This window comes from Cetorhinus maximus, chromosome 17 (assembly GCF_964194155.1).
Source record: "Cetorhinus maximus chromosome 17, sCetMax3.hap1.1, whole genome shotgun sequence".
NCBI lineage: Eukaryota > Metazoa > Chordata > Chondrichthyes > Lamniformes > Cetorhinidae > Cetorhinus > Cetorhinus maximus.
In genome coordinates, this window is record NC_135895.1 from 6894843 (window position 1) to 6915941 (window position 21099).

At 46.5% G+C, this 21099-nt stretch overlaps 1 protein-coding gene across 1 annotated transcript in view; it reads right to left on the bottom strand.

The window, feature by feature from the left end:
• The window catches only part of spata1 (spermatogenesis associated 1), a 57875-nt gene that overhangs the window by 22426 nt on the left and 14350 nt on the right, over positions 1-21099 (bottom strand). Inside the window, exons 2-3 of the mRNA XM_078561806.1 lie at positions 11295-11401; positions 7977-8094 (exon numbers count right to left, since the gene is read on the bottom strand). Coding sequence (XP_078417932.1) covers positions 7977-8094; positions 11295-11401 — 225 coding nt within the window. The remainder of the gene's footprint in view (positions 1-7976; positions 8095-11294; positions 11402-21099) is intronic.

The following is a 21099-nucleotide window of genomic DNA, read 5'->3' on the forward strand; positions in this document are numbered from 1 at the left end:
AACACCAGGGTGTCTTTTGTGAAGGGGATGAGCAGTATTATAGATGAAACTCAGAACAAACCATTGGGGATATGGTGGTGTAGCAGTAATGTCGCTGGGCAAGTGACCTAGAATAATGCCCTGGAGACATGGGTTCAAATCCCACTATAGGAGCCGCTGAGTTTTAAATTTAGTTAATAAATCTGGAATAAGAAGCTCGTTGCATAATAACTACCAGTGGGTGCTGCAAAAACCCATCTGGTTCACTAATGCCCCTTTAGGGAAGGAAATCTGCCGTCCTTACCTGGTCTGGTTTACATGTGACTCCAGACCCACAGCAATGTGGTTGACTCGTAGCTGCCCTCTGGAATGGCCGAGCAAGCCACTCAGTTTGAGGGCAATTAGGGATGGGCAACAAATGCTGGCCTTGCCAGCGACGCCCACAACCCATGGAAGAATAAAAGTTAAATGCCAAATTATAATTTGTGTTGTACTTCCCAGTGGCTAATTCAGGCGGGGTTCTGGAGACCAACGTGTTCAGTCCTGTGTCGTGTGGTTCAGTTCACTGCACTGTCACCTCTAAATTATGGCGTTTCTCCAGGAATTGGAGCCTGTAGGCCCGGAATTCCCTTTCCGGATAAAAGTGAATGTGGGAACGCTTCAGGGTCTCCCGATCCTATAGGTGGGACTGTCAAACAATCACTGGTGTCCTTCCTGAGGCCAATCCCACAGGAATTCAGGCATCATGGTCACCATTACTAAGATTCGCTTTTGAATTCTATATTTTATTTTATTTCCATTCCCAGGCTGCCCTGGTGGGATTTGAACTCATGTCTCGGGATCATTAGCCCTGGAACAGAAACATAAGAAGCAGCATGTTTTCTGAAACTTCACCCAAAATTTATTCCAGCTGAATGTTGTTCCACAAAAACCGTATTCCCCTCGCATTTGAATTTGCCCATTACCGTCCTTTAATAATTTAAAATATTAATTAAAGCGTTGCTCTGTTCCTTTACCATTCACCAAATTACCAGATGACGATATGTGAAGCCTCCCCATCAGCCAAACAGGGACGTGTTACTTATCACTCACCAGCCACAGCCTGAATGTCATCTAGATCTTGCTGCATTTGGACATGGACTCCTTCAGTATCTGAGGAGTCGCGAATGGTGCTGAACATTGTGCAATCATCAGTGAACATCCCCACTTCTGACCTTATGATGGAAGGAAGGTCATTGATGAAGCAGCTGAAGATGGTTGGGCTGAGGACACTAACCCTGAGGAACTCCTGCAGTGATGTCCTGGAGCTGAGATGACTGACCTCCAACAACCACAACCATCATACTTTGTGCTAGGTTATGACTCCAACCAGTGGAAAGTTTTCCCCCTGGTTCCCATTTATCCCAATTTTGCTCCTTGATGCCACAATTATTTTTTTCAGAGCAAGGACTTAAGCGCTGCTGCAGGATTTAAAGGGCTGCAGCAGCTTAAAGGGGACAGACCAAAGGGGAAGAAGAACCCCTGGTGCAATTTGGCTCACAAGAGCTGTTTATCAGGTCGACTGAAAGAGTGGGCAGGTTCACCGGTGATGAAGTGCCTCCTCTCAAAAATTAGACAGTGTTGGGGGGTGCAATGATTTCAATGCACGTGGCACAGGCTCCAGTGGTGAACAACAGAGCAGCGGCAGCGGAAGGAGGTGCCCAGGACAGTCAGTGCAAAAGTTACTATCCCCCACACAGGCAACTGTGTATTGCAAAGCGTTTAGTGATCCTAGCAGATCGGCCAAACTTAAAAAAAAATAGACACCTTCCAGAATACACTGGGTACAATAATGATCGAGAGTGCACAGGGGGAGCTGGTGAGGTAACGTCATTAGGCTAGTAACCCAGAGACCCAGGCTAATGCTCCGGGGACATGGGTTCAAATCCCCATTGGGATTTAAATTTAATTAATAAAATCTGGAATATAAAGCCAACCTCAGGAATGGTGAGCATGAAACCATCATCGATGGTTCTCAAAACTCATCTGGTTCACTAATGCCCCTTTAGGGAAGGAAATCTGCCAATCCTTACCCGGTCTGGCCTACATGTGACTCCAGGCCCACAGCCATGTGGTTGACTCTTAAATGCCCTCTGAACAAGGGCAATTAGGGATGGGCAATAAACGCTGGCCTATCCAGCAACGCCCACATCCCAGGAATGAATTTTTTTTTAAAGTGTATATTTTAAGATGTCTGCACCGGGGTCTGACAGTCACTTTAGGTTCTGATGGCTGTTTGATCAGCCAGCAGAGGGTCTCAAAGTCACGGTTATCGGATGTCCTTGCTGGACAAACTTGGACAGTGGAGTAGAAATCGGGCTGTGTTGTTGCTGTAGGGTGGCCGAGTTGTACCATTAATGAGGGAGTTGATCTGCAGACACATCTTGGGTGGAAACATTAAGTTTGTTTACAATATGCTCAGCAGCAACTACACGTGAGCTTTCAACTCCAACTCTAACTCCACACTCACTGCTGAGGTAGCCCCGCGCTACTCTCCTATTGGTTACTACAGATCATGTAATCTTGCCTAAGAAGTATTATTCTTAAAGGTACATTTCACACTGAATAAAACCATAAATTACTACAGTTGTCCTGATTTTCCAGGTGCTTTGCTGACAAGTGGGATGGGCCTTGCCCAACCTGCATTCACAGGAGTGACAGCCGAGAGGGGGTGGGGTGGGTGCTGAAAGGCGTAAATTATGAAGACCGGTTGCATAGACAATGTTTGTATCTCAACAGAGAGTTAAGAAGGTGACTGAGTCAAGGCCCATGAGAAGTTTCAAAGGAGCCTCTTACAGAAAGTAAAGCTGGTGCTGGATATCCATGATCGAACCTGGAATGATGCTGCCATCCAGTGGCTTTCCTGAGAACCGCAGCTGTAAAGAACTCGTGTTAAACCTGAGACTGAAACTTGCTCATTCACTTTAAACAGGGTCCCCGGTGGGGGGGGGGTGTTCCTCACCCTGAACTGCACAGGGGTAGAGACCGGATTTGCAGCCTATACGACTGGGTCTGGTAAACAAGAAGAATCAGATTAATCTGCTTTAACCGTTTCCAGTTTCCTGGCCTGAATCAGCTCCTTTTACCCCAGGGATGTCCAGTCCGTCTACCCCACCAGGACAGTCTGAGGGCTCTCCGCTTCTTTCCCAAACGGAAGCCCTAGTGCCCATCCACCACCACCCTCCTCCGCCTGACTGAACACTCTTTGCGAGTGAAACAATGACTTACTTATGCTTTCAGTTTATTATACTATATTCGCTGCTCACAATGTGGTCTGCTTTACATTGGGGAGGCCCAATGCAGACTGGGTGACCTGTGTTCACTTAGTCATGGCCCGGAGCTTCCTGTCATTTTACTTCTCCGCCTTACTTTCACTCGCACCTTTCTGTCCTTGGCCTGCTACAGTGTTCCAATAACGCTCAATGCCAGCTCCAGGAAGGCACCTCATCTCTCAATGTCTATCGCCTTCTGGACTCACTGAGTTCAATTATTTTAGATCAGAACCTCTGCCTCCGTTTTGTTTTGCGTTTCTTTGCTGCTGTTGTTTTCCCCCCCTCTGATTTCTCTCGTTTCCTTCACTTCACATTTGGATGGCAGTTAAGCTGCTATTTACACCTCCCCAAGACACATATTTTCTTTCTTTACTTGTGTTTTTCATTCATTTATGTGGAAGGGACGTCTCTAGCTGGGCCCAGCATTTATTGCCCATCTCTAATTGCCCTTGAGAAGGTGGTGTTGAGCCGCCTTCTTGAGCCGCTGCAGCCCATGTGGTGTAGGTACACCCACAGTGCTGTTAGGGAGGGAGTTCCAGGATTTTGACCCAGCGACAGTGAAGGAACGGTGATATATTTCCAAGTCAGGATGATGAGTGACTTGGAGGGGAACTTCCAGGTGGTGGTGTTCCCATGTACCTGCTGCCCTTGTCCTTCTAGATGGGAGTGATCGTGGGTTTGGAAGGTGCTGTCGGAGGAGGCTTGGGGAATTCCTGCAGTGGGTTTTGGCCAGGATTTTGCCCTCCTCGGGTGAGGTCCACGGGGATGGGCAGAGGCGAGAAGTCGGCCACCACCCTCGATCGGGGCCCGACCGCCATTTCACACTGGTGGGCTAATTAAGGCCCACCCGGCGTGAAACACGTGCTGCAGGGCTTAGCGCTGCCTGTGTGGGGGGGGTGGGGGGGTGGGGGTGGGGGGGAGAGCAGGGAGCTCTGCACAGGAGAAGCTCCCTGGAGGCACAGAGCTGACTGGGGAAATGAAGATTTTAAAAATTAAAAATAAAGAACTTTAAAATGTTATAAAACACGTCCCCTCACATGACTCGGTCACATGGGCAGGGACATGTTATTAATGAAATGTTAAAATGTTTATTTGCTGTTGGAAACCTCATCCCACCCGTGGATGAGGTTTCCAAAAAAATGCAAAGCTCACTTGGCCTTTTCACCTGCCCACCAACCATAAGGCTTGACAGGCAGCAAAAAATTTAATTCAATTATTACTTTAATGGCCCTTTAATTACTGGCGGGTGCGCTACCAGCTCCGGAGGGAGTGAATGCGGTGCCAATCGAGCAGGGCTGCTTTGTCCTGGACAGTGTCAAGCTTCTTGAGTGTTGTGGGAGCTGCACTCATCCAGGCAAGTGGGGAGTGTCCCATCACACTCCTGACTTGTGCCTTGTAGATGGCAGACAGGCTTTGGGGAGTCAGGAGGTAAGTTACTCGCTGCAGGATTCCTAGCCTCTGACCTGCTCTTGTAGCCACAGGGATGTACTTGCATTGGGGGCAGTTCAGTGAAGGTTTATTAGGCTGATTCATGGGATGGAGGCTTATCTTATGAGGAACGGTTGAGCAGGTTGGGCCTATACTCATTGTAGTTTAGAAGATATTGAAACACATTCAATTCTGCGGGGGGCGCTTGACAGGATAGACGCTAAGAGGATGTTTCTTCACGCAGGGAAATCTAGAACTTAGGGACATTGTTTAAAAATGAAGGGTCCCCATTTAAGACAGAGATGAGGAGGAATTTCCTCTCTCAGAGGGTCATTAATCTTTGGAATTCTCTTCCTCAGAGAGCAGTGGAGGCTGGGCCATTGAATATATCCAAGGCTGAGTTAGACAGATATTTTATCAACAAAGGAGTCAAGGGTTATGGCGGCGGGGGTGCTGGCGGGGTGGTGCAGGAAAGTGGAGTTGAGGCCAAGGTCAGATCAGATCAGCCATGATCTTACTGAACAGCGGAGCAGGCTCGAGGGGCCGAGTGGCCTCCTCCTATTTCTTAGGGAAGAGCACGGCAAAGGCTCCCTGCTTCTTACCTGCCATCCCATGATCCCTTCTAGAAAGGTCGACAGGTTTGGGCAGGATTAGGCTGAGGTTTTGGTGCTTCTCTGTTGGCCCCGCCCAATTGGCGGAAAAGCTTGCACGTGATTGGCTGGTTCGGATCATTAATGAGGCTCGGAGAGTCTGAGGCGCCCCCCTCCCTCCGCACTCTAACCTCCATTCCGGGCACCACACTTCAGGGAGGATGTGGCTACGTTAGAAAGGCTTCAAAAAAAGATTCGCAAGAATGGTTCCAGGGATGAGGAGTTGGAGTTTATGCGGATAGATCGGAGAAGCTGGGAATGTTTTCCTCGGAGAAGAGAAGGTTAAGAGGAGGGGTCTGGAGAGAGTAGACAGAGAGAACTTGTTCCCACTAGTGAAAGGATCGAGAACCAGAGGGCAAAGATTTAAGATAATTGGCAAAAGAAGCAATGGCGACACGAGGGACAGATCTTCCACACAGCGAGTGTAGGGTCTGGACTGTGGTGGAGACCCTGTCAATAGGATGCTTTCCAAAGAGAATCAGATGACGACCCGACGAGAAAATAATTTTCAGGGTAATGGGGAAAAGGGCAGGGCAGTGGGACTAGCTGAGTGGATCTTGCAGAGGCCTGATGGGCTGAATGGCCTCCATCTGCGCTGTAAGCTTCCTATGATTCTATGAGGTCCACATCTTCAGGTGGAGGAGGGATGAGAGAAACTGCAGCTCACACGTCACCGTGACTGCACACTTAGTCAGCAAGTGACTCACTGTGTGACCCCATAAAGCAGGGGCGACGGAGCAGTGCACTGAGAGTTTGCACACTGTAATATTAACGACAGCACTCCAGCAAAAGTAAACCACTGAGGACAAAGAACTTCAAATCATGTACATGCCTTAGCATGCCCTGGAATTCACATTGTAACTCTTTACTGATAAAACTATTGATTGTGCAAGATTACGCAAAACCCACTTCTTAAAGAGTTGAAGTCCTCTGGAGTTAGTCATATACAACCTACTAAAATGCAATGTCTTTAGCAATATACAGGCTAGTGCATCGGAAAACAGCATTGCTTTAAGGCACATGGAGGGGACTCTCTAACCCCGGTGCCCAACAGAAAGATTTGCATTGTCACAACTTTAATGAGCTGAGCTGACAAAGCACTTTCACACTGCAATGAATTATTCTGCAATGGCTGTTACTGGCAAATGCAGCAGCCTTATCGCACAGCAAGATCCCAGAAAGATCACGACGCATGAGTGTTTTTGGTGGCGCCGGTTTGGGGAGCACCATTGGCCAGAAGACAGGGGACATCAACGTCCACATGAACCACCAGGACTCAGACAGGCTTTGTGTGTCTCACGAGGGCGATATTGCAACAAAAATTTAGATGGGGGGGGAATTTTTTAAAAAATACAAACCATGTTGTTGTGATCTGCAACGCATCAACTGAAAAAGGTGGTGGAAACAGGTTCAACATCAACTTTCAAAAGGGAATTGGATAAATATTGAAGGGGATAACTTGCAGGGCAACACAGGAAGAGCAAGCGATTAGGATTAACGGAGTAGCTCTTCCAAAAGAGCCGGCACAGGCCCCGATGGGCAGAATGGCCCCTTTCAGTGCTGCATCATTACACGATTCAACAAACAGAAGGAAACCTTGCAGCAGCTTCATAAGACCATAAGACATAGGAGCAGAAATTAGGCCATTCGGCCCATTGAGTCTGCTCCGCCATTCAATCATGGCTGGTAAGTTTCTCAACCCCATTCTCCCGCCTTCTCCCCTTCAGGTCGAGATACAATCTTTGGGAGGCCATAGGGCAGGACTCTTCCAAAGTGTGTAGATAGTTCCTGTGAGCAAGTGTGGAGCTGGGGGGGTGGGGGGGGGTGTGGGAAATTAAGGTCTGAACAGTCTTAGACACAAGGAAGGAAGGGGAGCGACTGAATGATCTTTCCTGAGGGAGGGTGACTAATGAAGGAACCGAATTCTGTGCAATCAGTAGAACCACCCATGCAGCAGCGAATGATTGCAGGTGCTATTTATAAGCTTTCCTCCTTAACAACTGTCACAGCAATCCCATTTACATGACATTTCTGAGTGACGCGGTAAGATGCTTTGCAAATGCAAGCTTTTCTTGTCTCATTAAGTTGTTAATAGCCCATTCTGCTACACAATAGACAGCGTCTAAACCTTCAAAGATAATCATTCACAGGGTGAGGATGTCGCTAGTCAGGCCACCATTTATTGCCCATCCCTACAGACCCCGAGACATTGTTGCTGGGCCTTTTTGTATCCAATAACTACCGAGGCTCAGCTGAATGGCTTTCCAGGCCATTCAATCACCCAGGTTGACGCTATGCAAGTTCAGAATGGGGCCGTGGGACTGGAGTCCTATATAGCTTAGAAGGGGTTATGGCAATAGGTTTCTGTCTCTAACGGACATTAGTGAGCCACTTGGGGTTTTTACAACTGAAAGCTCCACAATAGCCTATACAAATTACCAGCTTTTAATTTCCAAATTCATTTATTTTAAACTGAACTGTGAATGTTGATTTGGAATTCACATTCTGTGGATTACGAGACCAATAACATAACCACTACCCCACCCGCACATCCAAGTTAGTTCTTTATGATTTTTCCACTGTGTAGTCACAGCAACGAATGACTCACCACGGCTAAACTCCTTCCGACGCATTTTAAAAAAGCAAATGTGTCATCTACAGGATGGGCTGCGAGCAGATCTCCAATCTGTTGCCTCAGCGCTTTCAGACTCAGGTCAGGTAAAACCCTGCAAGATGAAATATGGCATGTTTACAGGTTCCAACTCTCCAAATATTGGTCAATTATTCTCACTGATGCTCAGAAAATTATGTGTCAAAGGAAAAAACAACTTTAATTTATATAGAGTCCTTAATGGAATAGAACATCCAAAACCCGATAGCGAGCCACACAAGGTGATATGAGGGTAGATGACCTCTTTCTTCTCTCTGAGGCAGTCTCTCTCGGGATCGAGGGTGACTTGCTTCCACTCCGGGTCGATGGGTTCTGAGATGGCGGTTAAGTCCAACACACAATCTGCAAACCCTATCACGCCTGGAGAAGGTGGTGCTCCAAAAGGGTTGGGTAGATGGGTTGTCTGGAGGTTTATACGCTCCCTCCCACCCCTCGACTTCAGCTCTGCACAATCCAATCAGGAGTCTCTCGATGTGTTCAGTGCCTTCCCGGATGAACCTTCTCCATTGTGGTCGGTCGCAAGCCCGAGTCTCCCATGACTCAGTGGGGATGGTTTGATCTCTTCAGGGATGTTTTGAGGACATCCCTAAAACGTTTCCGCCGTCCTCCTGGGGGTCTCCTGAGGCAACCGAGCTCCGAGTAGAGCAGTTGTTTCGGGAGTCTGGCGTCAGGCATACGGACGACGGGTCCCACCCAGTCGGACTGGTTTTGAGTGATTAGCGCCTCGATGCTGGGCAAGTTGGCTTGGGAGAGGACGCTGCTGTTGGACTATCCTCTCTTGCCACTGGGTTTGGAGAATCTTGTGAAGGCTCCGCTGGGGGTACTTCCCCAGTGCTTTCAGGTGTCTGCTGTAGTTCTTCCAAATCTCCGAAGCATATTGTGGGCCGGGGGGGGGAGGTGAGGGGGTGTGGACGGTGGCAGGCATTACTACTGCTTGGTAAACCAATGGTGGCCAAGCATTTGGTCAGAGGTAGGTTGCAAAGGAGCGTCATAAAGGAGGAAAGTGAGGTAGAGGGAGGGTATTCTGGAGTTTGGGGCTTAGGCAATGAAGACGCGACCACCAATCGGGGAACAATCAAAATCAACAGTGCTGAAGAGGCCAGAGTTAGATGAGTGCAGATATCCTGGAGTGTTGTGTGGCTGGGGGTCATTATAGAGATCGGGAGGGGTGAGGCCACGGAGGGATTTAAAAACAAGGATCAGAATTTTTAAAATCAAGGCTTTGCTTAACCAGGAGCTAATGTAGATCAGCGAGCACAGGGGTGATGGGTGAATGGGATCTGGTACAAAACTGGAAAACTAATTGAGTTATCTCCCTCCTTTGACTGCGCGGTAGGTTGCTATAATGCTTCACCTCTGATAGAAGGTGGAGAGTTGGATGCCATGGCCACAGATATTTAAGAGGTCATTATTCCCAAATATTTTATGGTGAGTTTTTTTTTAAATTATAAAATAAGCTGAGATATTAAACCCTGTATTACTATAACCTGCTGGCAATCAGCAACTCTATTCCAATACTCAGTATAGATCGGTATACAAGGAGTGTGAGCAACAACACATTTGTAATTTTGACTCAGTATGTAAGCAACCAGAGAAAACTTCTTGTAACCTTGGCAGCTCAGGAACAATAGAGTTTATTGTCCCGAGTACACAGTGTTTTTTATACAAGCATAGCAGGATCACAAATCAGGTAACCAGAGAAAACAGATAGCTGTAAACAAACAGCAAACACACCAACACACACAGACAAGACGACCAGGCTGACAAATCAGTTGGGCTGATAAAGACATTAAGCTGTCCATCTTTCCCCCAGAGACGGACTGTATTTCCAACATTTTATTTCGGATTTCCACTAATCACAATGGCTCCACATATCTCATCTGGAGAAAGCAATCCTGGAATACTCCAGGCTCCCCGCTTTACACAATGCTGGGGCAGTCCTGTAGCCCTGCTACACAGCATCACCCCTTGTCCAGCCACAGTGTTACACTTAGTCCCTCACTTAGCATCACAATCCATCAAGTGTCAGTAGCAAGTTGTATTATAATCATTCTTTAATACAGCACAAGCACTGTATAATACAGGATCGGACTTCTGAATCTGCCTTGAAGCAGTTCAGTCTCTAGAAGGATATCACTGCGGCTACAATCCATTTGGAACCATAGGATGCACAGGACTGTTTGTCTTGTAACATTTGGCCTCTTCACAATGAGCACTTGACATCGGGAATGTCATTCTCACATACTGCATTAACCAATTAAACTACTTGCTTCAACACAGATCTAAAAGGTTACACTGATGGGTACAAAGAGTGTTTGAAGAGGACGAGATCAATGTGATTGTGAAGGACACAATGATTGAATACAGAGTTAATTTTTTTTAAATGGAGAAATTGTGGAAAGGTTATATTGATAAGAATGGTGAGCATCACATAAACGTACAACTTTAAATAACTGTAGACTACAAAGTGAATTTAATAATAAAGTGTTTTCAATTACGTTCATGTTCTGCTGGATAAAAATTAAAAAGAGCAGAGGGATATTTTTGTTTTTATGCTGCGTTTTCAGACTAGGAATATGTTACTGAGGCTAGCGATCAAATCAAAGAACCTGCTCATGCTTAGGAAATTGGTCAAGAAGGTGGTTGTAGGGAAAAAAGGATAGTGGATATCGAAACAAGTGATACAGACTACTGCGCGTGTGAGGGATAAACAGCACTGAGCAGAATGGCCTCTTTCTGTGCTGTAGTTAGTTACGTAGTGAAAGGGTGAAATTGAATGAACAATAGGTTTTGTCCGTAATGAACAATCCACAAACCAAAGTGCATTCAGAGAAATTGGGAGGAGTGGACAAAACACTTGAAGGAAGGAGCAATGAATGAATGATTATAATGAAATTTGCAACTGATACTTGACCACTCGGTTGGAGCACTCACTCCCAGAGGTCTCTGGATGGTCACCTTGGCCAGTCTCTGGAGCAGACCCACCCGGAGATCCTCCGACCATCACACACACCACCCTCCCCACCAACCCCCTCCCCCGCCTTGCCCTCCTTCCTTCAACGCCCAACGCCCAACGATCAGCCCCATGGGGGTTGAAGTGGAGCCAAGAGCTTGAGGAGCAGCCCTTTCAAATCGCGAAAGAGGGGTTGCAGCTGCACACAGCAAAGAAAAATACAAAACACAGAGTCGCCCAGGCTGCGAGTGAGCGTGGTATTGGATTACACTCAGAAAAATTGATTCAATTTTAATCCTCACCTGACAAACCCGGCTGAGATGAACTGGCTGATGGTGTGGTTAGAAACCGTGTTTAATTTACTGTTCCACAATTCAGCCGGGACACAGAGGACATGAAGCTCTAAGACCTGAAACAGTTTATAATGTGAAAGCCATGAATACACAATAGCCCAACAATGTAATTATATCTTAACATGATCAATAACCCGAGTAACTGCCACAACAATGGAAGCTGAATGTACTCAGCGGAGGCAGACAAGGCAATCACAGTTGCAAAAATAAACAGCTATAATGGTTTCAAATCACTGCTGGGATTACACTGCTGTATCAGCAGGCCTAGTTAACTGCAATGCTATTAACGGACTGCAGGATAAGTATTGACATTATAATAACAATGCTGTACAATTTCACCACAGTGCCAAACTTCTCCGGCAGAATCTCTAATCGAACAGTTTACACTGGTCAAAGTAGAGGTGGTGCAAAATTTTAAAATACTCACAATCACACTACACCAATTGGCAACAGAAGTTCATATTGATATCCTTCTAGAAATTAAAGACTGAATGAGCATTGCACAGGCTCTGCAATATGTCCAGATGCAATTGTGAGCAGTTCACATAGGTGCAGCCCCTGCCCAATTCCTACTTATATATTTGCATAACCTAGGGGACATGATAATGTGTCACTCTTGAATTAAAACTGGATACTGTGTCTTTTGCAAATGGTACCTCGCCCACTAATCCTAACTTTCCAAAGACATTCCAAGAAGACATTTGGTCAGACGAGGCCATGAACGAATAATTAATCTGCTTTATTTCACAGTCAACAAGGGAATGTACGAGGGTCATGTTATGGCAGGTGGATGGTAAATGCCAAGCTGCCCAAATCCCAGAGGGAAACTTGAAGCAGCCGCCACAACTATTTTGCAATTTTCACTTATTTCAAGATGCGGGTTTTGAATTCAATAAAAAGGCGGCCACCAAGTCTCATATTTTCTTACAAAACTAAATTAAACGTGTATAATAGAAGAAATCGTTTTAAGCACATATAGAGATCTACAAATTACTACTATGATAACTTCTAAATCCCCTAATGAATCTAACCCCAGTTAGACCTTCATTAAGGCAACAGTGAAACACTTAGATTTAAACAGAGCCAGGCAAAGCACACATTCTGGATAGTTGATTCAAAGTGAGTTTTCTCTGCTTCAGTTCCTTGTAGACAGCAGCTTGAGGCTTAGATGCTGGAGGCTTTTCACACTTGTTAAATCTTAGAATGCCTGCCCTTACACACAGCCTTCTCTCCTTTATACATATTTTCCCCTTTGAATGTAAGTTCCCATTGTTTCACTATGTCTTTGGGCTTTACCTCTCTAATAATAAAAAAATCTATCATAGCACCACTTTTACCAGCAATCTTTGGGAAAAATAAACACACTGTTTCTTAATTTCTCCTGGCTAGGTGAAATATTTCATCCCCCTCTTTGAATTCAAGCCCAGTCTGGTTTATTTAAAAATGCAAAAGTTCCCTTTAAACCTTGCACTCTAAAACATCCCCCATGTTTACCTACTTAACATTTCAAACCTAACTTATTTTCTGATACATCAAAGCCTTCAGACCAGCTGCCTTTAATTCAATTAAGTCACACACATACACACAGACTTAGACACACATCCCACTATTACTCCACTTGACAATAAATTGCAATAGCATTATGAAAATTATTATATTTCCCTGACAGTCATGAGACTGTGGAACTATCTCCTCCAGACAGTGGTAGAGGCAGGATCATTAAATATTTTTAAGGCTGAGTTAGATATTCTTTGGGGTCAAGAAGGAAAATAGCATCGAGGCCACAGTCAGATCAGCTATGATCTTATTGAATGGCAGAGCAGGCTCGAGGGGCCGAATGGCCTACTCCTGCTCCTAATTCATACATTCGTACAAGTTATAATCAGACTCATTTAATTAATTCAACCACCAAAACATAGCAATTGAACACATAACTTTAAAATATAGTTATAGATATTGTCTCTCCATGATTTTTTTTGCCATTGAAATGAGATTATTACATTTAAGGGTTTTATTATAGCAAAGTCTAAGACAAAGGCACTGAGGCAAAAGCTGGTTAAAATGCTAATAAGCTAGTCTTTGAACTTGTTTCCCAACAACTATATCCCTGGATGAGTGCAGCTCCAACATCACTCAAGAAGCTCAACATCATCCAGGACAAAGCAGACCACTTGATTGGCATCCCATCCAACACCATAGCACAGTGGTAGCTGTGTGTACCATCTACAAGATGCACTGCAGGAACTCACCCAACCTCCTTAGGCAGCACCTTCCAAACCCACAACCACTGCCCTCTAGAAGGACAAGGGCAGCAGATAGATGGGAACACCGCCACCTGGAAGTTTCCCTCCAAGGCACTCACCATCCTGACTTGGAAATATATCGCTGTTCCTTCACTGTCACTGGGTCAAAATCCTGGACCTCCCTAATAGCACTGTGGGTGTACCTACACCACATGGGCTGCAGCAGTTCAAGAAGGCAGCTCACCACCACCTTCTCAAGAGCAACTAGGGATGGGTAATAAATGCTGGCCTAGCCAGTGGCGCTCACATCCCATGAAAGAGTAAAAAAACAAAGGCTATCTCAGTAATCCTTGCATAATAATAAATAAATCACACTTCACAATATCAGAGGGTTTTCTTGCTTCACCTAAACAATGACTTCTGACTAATCTCCTGCACTCTACAGCCTTTGCTGACTGTCAGCCGACCTGATTGTCCTCCCAGCTTGAAAAGCTTTGGTTGACTAGTTGTTTTGCTACTTTCATCTGCTCGAGTTAAAATTTAAGGAGAGGGCCAATGTCACACACCCACTGCCAAGCAGCCAGGACCAGAGACTTCCCAACGCAATGGGTGTGAGGTCCTTACCGATTGCAGAGATTGACAACTAATACATTGATTAAAACACAGAGATAAAAACAAAAAACTGCGGATGCTGGAAATCCAAAACAAAAACAGAGACAGAAATTACTCAGAACAGAAGTAATCGATGATTACTTCGGTGCTGCTTCATGCTCTCGTCAGGACCTGGAAAAATTTATTAATTTTGCTTCCAATCTCCACCCCTCCATCATTTTCACATGGTCCATCTCTGACACTTCCCTTCCCTTCCTTGACCTCTCTGTCTCAATTTCTGGTGATAGACTGTCCACCAATATCCATTACAAGCCTACCGACTCCCAAAGCTACCTCGACTACAGCTCCTCACACCCCGCTTCCTGTAAGGACTCCACCCCATTCTCTCAGTTCCTTCACCTCCGTCGCATCTGTTCTGATGATGCTACCTTCAAAAACAGTTCCTCTGACATGTCCTCCTTCTTCCTTAACCGAGGTTTTCCACCCACGGTCGTTGACAGGGCCCTCAACCGTGTCTGGCCCATCTCCCACGCATCTGCCCTCCCACCTTCTCCTCCCTCCCAGAAACATGATAGGGTCCCCCTTGTCCTCACTTATCACCCCACCAGCCTCCGCATTCAAAGGATCATCCTCCGCCATTTCCGCCAACTCCAGCATGATGCCACCGCCAAACACATCTTCCCTTCACCCCCCCCGGCGGCATTCCGTAGGGATCATTCCCTCCATGACACCCTGGTCCACTCCTCTATCACCCCCTACTCCTCAACCCCCTCCCACGGCACCTCCCCATGCCCCTTCACTTCCTCTCTCCTCACCGTCCAAGGGCCCAAACACTCCTTTCAAGTGAAGCAGCATTTCACTTGCACTTCCCTCAACTTGGTCTACTGCATTCGTTGCTCCTCATGCGGTTTCCTCTACATTGGAGAGACCAAATGCAGACTGGGTGACCGCTTTGCAGAACACCTTCGGTCTGTCCGCAAGTATGACCCAGATCTCCCTGTCGCTTGCCATTTCAACACTCCACCCTGCTCTCATGCCCACATGTCTGTCCTTGGCTTGCTGCATTGTTCCAGTGAAGCTCAACGCAAACTGGAGGAACAGCACCTCATCTTCCGACTAGGCACTTTACAGCCTTCCGGACTGAATTCAACAATTCAACAATTTTAGATCTTGAACTCTCTCCTCCATCCCCACCCCCTTCCCGTTTCTTCCCCTTCCTTTTTGTTTTTTCCAATAATTTATATAGATTTTTCTTTTCCCACCTATTTCCATTATTTTTAAATGTATTTCCACCCACTGTTTATTTCTATCTTTCAGTATTCCCCCACCCACACTAGGGCTATCTGTACCTTATCTGTCCTGTCTTCTACTCTTAATTAGCACATTCCTTTAGATAATATCACCACCTTCAACACCTCTTTGTCCTTTTGTCTGTGACATCTTTTGGTTATCTCCTCCTATCACTGGCTGCTTGTCCCAACAAACCTCCTCCCCCCCTTAAACCAGCTTATATTTCACCCCTTTCCTATTTTTACTTAGTTCTGTTGAAGGGTCATGAGGACTCAAACCGTCAACTGTGCTCTTCTCCGCCGATGCTGCCAGACCTGCTGAGTTTTTCCAGGTATTTCTGTTTCTGTTTTTGTAATACATTGATTAATGAGGCCTTTGGGAAACAAGTTCAAAGACCGGCTTACGAGCATTTTAACCAGCTTTTGTTTTAGTCTTTGCTTTTAAATAAAATCCTTAAATGTAACTCTCATTTCCAAATCCTTTTGCTGCAAATGGCAAAAAAAGAAATCACAAAGGGTGACGATATCTACATGCATGTACTACCTGACTAAAAAAAAGACTTACTTCAGGTCTCACAAACTTGTCCCATTTATGTCCCATTTTTCCAGCATGAATTCCACATGCATTATGCAAATTACGGTTAACTTGTCATGCTGTAATTATAACCTGTAACCAGGTTCTGGTATTTAATTATAAAATGCTTTGCTTTTACATTATTTAAGGAGAAAATGTTGAATTTGCTAAGCTGTTTTCCACAGTAAAATAGACTAAATTTAATGGTGCTCAAATTATCCCTCCTCACCTGTAGACAACCCTTGATGTTGACTTCCCATGTGCATCGCCCCATGACATTCAACAGCAGCAGTGGTTGGCACGTAACGTCTTAGAGGCCCTGCGGGAAAAGGAGAGGGTGGATCCTGTGGGATGGTTCCCCGAGCAGACTGTCAAAGTCATTTGGCAGAATGCCTCATCGCCAGAACTTTCCAACAAGCACCAAGACGTAGCTTGGCTGGTGGTGAGAAAGGCCCTCCCCGTCAGATCCTTCCAACATGCCAGGAGTCTCACCCCCTCTGCACATTGCCCTCGAGGTGGTTGTGGTGGGGACGAGACCGTTGTTCACCTCCTCACGGATTGTGCCTGTGCAAAGAAGGTCTGGAGAGAGACGCAGTGGTTTCTGTCGAGGTTCATCCCGAGCGGTTCTGTGACACAGGACTCTGTGCTCTAAGGGCTGTTCCCAGGGACACACACCGAGTCAAACATCAACTGCAGCTGGAGGATCATCAACTCGGTGAAAGACGCTCTTTGGTCTGCCCGAAACTTGTTGGTCTTCCAGCACAAAGAGTCGTCCCCGACCGAGTGTTGCAGACTGGCACATTCCAAAGTCCAGGACTACGTGCTGAGGGACGCATTAAAGCTTGGGGCAGCCGCCGCAATGGCGCAATGGGGAAAGGTCGCTGTCTAAGACCTTTCTGCCACAGTGCACCGAGGGACTGGGAACTGGTCAGAGCCCCTTGGGCTGTACAGCTCAAAATGAATGTCTGCAAATGATTGTAATATTCATTGATTGTATTGATGCACTTCGTGATACATGTGTAAAAGTTGAATCTGATTGTACTTTTGTGATAGTGATTTAGAAATGGTTTGTAATGTTCTTCCAGATATTTTATGAATAAAGTATATCTTTCAAAAAAACCAGCTATAAGATGCACTGCAAGAACTCACCAAGCCTCCTTAGCACCTTCCAAACCCACAACCAGTACCATCGAGAAGGACAAGGGCAGCAGACACATGAGAACACCACCAGCTGGAAGTTCCCCTCCAAGTCACTCACCATCCTGACTTGGAACTTCACTGTCACTGGGTCAAAAACATGGAACTCCCTCCCTAACAGCATTGTGGGAGGTCACAAAAGGGAGACCAGCCAGGAATGCGTATGAATCGTTGGATCTAGACGTAAGGAAGGCTTAAATGAGGGTTTCAGCAGCAGATAAGCTGAGACAGGTGCGAAGTTACAGAGACTTATGGTGGTGTAAATATGCAAGGCCCGGGAGAAAAATCATGGGCCCGGGAGCTTCTCCTGTTTTCGGGCTGGGTGTGTGGTGCCTTTTATATCAGTATAACTAATCACTCATAAGGGATTGGGTAAACATGTTGTGGGTTAATTTATTGAGTCTCGGCACATGAGAACAGATTTACATTGAAGACATCAGCAGCAGTGCTGTTTATGGGTTTGTGCATGCTCTGCCCAAAAGCAAAAGTGAAACTAAGACTGGATCACAGGACACACTTCCATTCTAGTGATGTCACGCTGCTATCCCTTAAAGGCATATTACAATGTGGCCCACTGATCACATTACATAACAGATTTAAATTATTTAATTTAAATAAGTTCAACAATTCTGTTTGTTCTGGAATTGCAATTTCTTTTGTGTACACAGTACCAATGTTATTACAATTGAATGTGAAATGTCAATACTGCACAAATGGGCAGTATTAACATGGACACTTAAAAACAAAAGTCAAGACAAAAATCGGAAGGAGGGGTTGCATTGGGAATGTTCAGCTCTAAGTTCCTCTACATCTGTGGCTTCTGACCCACCCAATCAGAGGTCACTTATTTTCTCAGGCTCCTAGCACTAGGCTGCTATCCCAAGAAAGTGAACATAGGATTAGGTTCAAAAGCATAATCTCCTCTGACCCATTCCAGTAGCTCGTTTGCATGCAGTATCTAGTCAACAAGGTACTTGGCCAGATGCTGCTGATCACCTTCCAAACCAATGGCCACTACCATCTAGAAGGACAAGGGCAGCAGATACATGGGAACACCACCACCTGAAAGATCCCCTCCAAGTCACTCATCATTCTGACTTGGAAATATATCACCGTTCCTTCGCTGTCACTGGGTCAAAATCCTGGGACTCCCTCCCTAACAGCACTGTGGGTGTACCTACGCCACATGGACTGCAGCGGTTCAAGAAGGCAGCTCACCGCCACCTTCTCAAGGGCAATTAGGGATGGGCAATAAATGCTGACCTAGCCAGCAATGCCCACGTCCCATGAATGAATTTTAACAAGACATAAGGTATGAGGGGAGGCAATGGCGTAGTGGTATTGTCGCTGGACTACTAACCCAGAGACTGGGGGTAATGCTCTGGGGACCAGGGTTCATATTCCTCCACGGCAAAATTTCAATAAAAATCTGGAATTAAGAGTCTGATGACGAACTCGAAACCATTGCCGATTGTCGTAAAAACCCATCTGGTTCACTAATGCCCCTTTAAGGAAGGAAATCTGCCATCCTTACCTGGTCTGGCCTACATGTGACTCCAGACCCACAGCAACGTGGTTAACTCTTAAAATGCCCTCTGAACAAGGGCAATTAGGGATGGGCAATAAATACCAGCCTAGCCAGCGATGCCCGCATGAATGAATAATTTTTAAAGAGAGAATTGTAGGCAGGAGAGAAAAGAAGCTACACGTCGGCCCCAATAATCATAGGGGTGGGGTAGGAGGATAATGCAGGGGAGGCCCAGAACCTCTGACAAACCCAGAAAAGTGGGGAACTGAAGGTCCAGCATTTTTAAACGCTAGACCTCATTAACATGTGTAACTCCTCTCCCTTCTGTCCTGGTCACCTCACCATTCTCAGCTTTTCCCTCTGCAAAGCAAAGCCACAGAGGAATCCCTAATGGAGACATGGGGCTGGATTTTGCCATCGGTGAGCTGGGGGCGGGGCCCGCTCGCCAACGGCAAAATGACACAGGATGACGTCAGGGGGAACACTCGACATCATCCCGCCCCATTTAAATATTCAGGAAGGCGGGGTCACAGCGCAATCAGCTGTCCGCCCGCCGACCTGTCAATGGTCAATTGAGGCCATTGACAGGATTATTAAAACAATTAAAGGACCTGCCCGTCCAAGCTTAAGGTTGCCGGGCAGGCCAGGAGCCCCAGCGGGAAGGAGAAAAAACATGAAACCTCATCCACCGGCGGGATGAGGTTTCATGTCGGGTTTAAAAAAGTTTATTAAAGTTTCAGTGAAATTTATTAACATGTCCCATCTCGTGTGACATTGTCACATGAGGGGGACATGTTAAGGATTTTATTTTTTTTTCTATTTTTAATGTTTGTACAGCTTTCAGCGATCTCCCTGAGGCTGCACTTAGCCTCAGGGAGATGTGCGCACTCTGGCATTTGGGGAATCCCCCCCTGCCCGCACAGGAAGCACATAGCGCTTCCCGCCGGGCGTCACGCTGGGCGGGCCTTAATTGGCCCGCCCACTTAAAATGGCGGTGGGGCCCGCCGGACATTGGGTCAGGCCCGCCCACCCGACAGGCAGAAAATTCTGCTCATGGAACGTGCCTTGTGCTTTATGGCTGAACTATGTCTACTTGACTACGGCAGAAGATTCTTGAATACAAGTATGTCGGATTCCTGCAAAATACATCGGTCCCCACCCCGAGATGTTTTTTGTGGTCCACTGTGCAGAGTTTCATTTATTCTTTCATAATTGCCCTTAACTGAGTGGCTTGCTAGGCCAATTCAGAAGGGCAGTTAAGAACCAACCACATTGCCGTGGGTCTGGAGTCACGTGTAGTCCAGGCCAGGTAAGGAGGGCAGATTTCTTTCCCTAAAGGGCGTGAGTGCACCAGATGGGTTTTTACAGCGGTCGATGATAGTTTCGCAGTCACCATTACTGAGACGAGCTTTATATTCCAGGTTTAGTAATTGACTTTAAATTCCACCAGCTGCCCTGGTGGGATTTGAACCCATGTCCCAGGGCATTAGCCCGGGCCTCTGGATTACTAGCCCAGTGGCATTACCATCTCACTCCCATCACTCCAGTGTACTCAATAAAAGGTGGTGGACAAGAAAGTTAGTGAGAAGGTTATGTTTCTGGGCCAGAAGAAGCAGGAATCGCCCACTTGCCACAGGCACAGGCCCTGTGCCATCTTCAGCTGATGCCTCCTCTGCCAAACCTTGCCCTCCTTGTCTGCACGCAACCCAATTCAGGGTAAGTGCATATTCTACGGTTGTCACGCATTTTATTTTTTGCGCATTCCTACACACAGTGCCAAATACGATCAGAAACTCATGACGTCAACATTTCCTTAAAAAATAATAAGATATATGGACCTCTGCAGGTTGGCCGGTTGCCTCTGCCTTACTGAGCTTTACCTTGCCTGGTGCATCCAGCGGTTTCACGCCTCCGCCCACTGCGTGCATATCTGTGCCCACCCATGCCAGCCCAGCCAATCCTGTGCAGGTATTCGACTGACGGGCAGCATCACCAACCAACGGAAAGCCGAAACCTCACGTCAATCGGGCACAGCTCCCCCCACCCTCTCTGCGGTACTCCGCCCCCTCAGGACCAGCAGGGGAAATAAACCGGAGGTGGAAGGAAAGAAGGGTTAGCTTATCAGCGGAATAATTAATAATCCACGGCATCGACTTTTTAATCTAGAAAAGGAGGGTTTGTTTGAGCCTGGGCCCTCCTATGGCGCAGACCCCAGGTTTTGCACCTTGTACACCCCCCCAACCCACCTCTCCCGGGCCTTTCCGATGAGGTCAGAAGGTCACCTCAGGATGAAATGTGACACGAAGGTTGT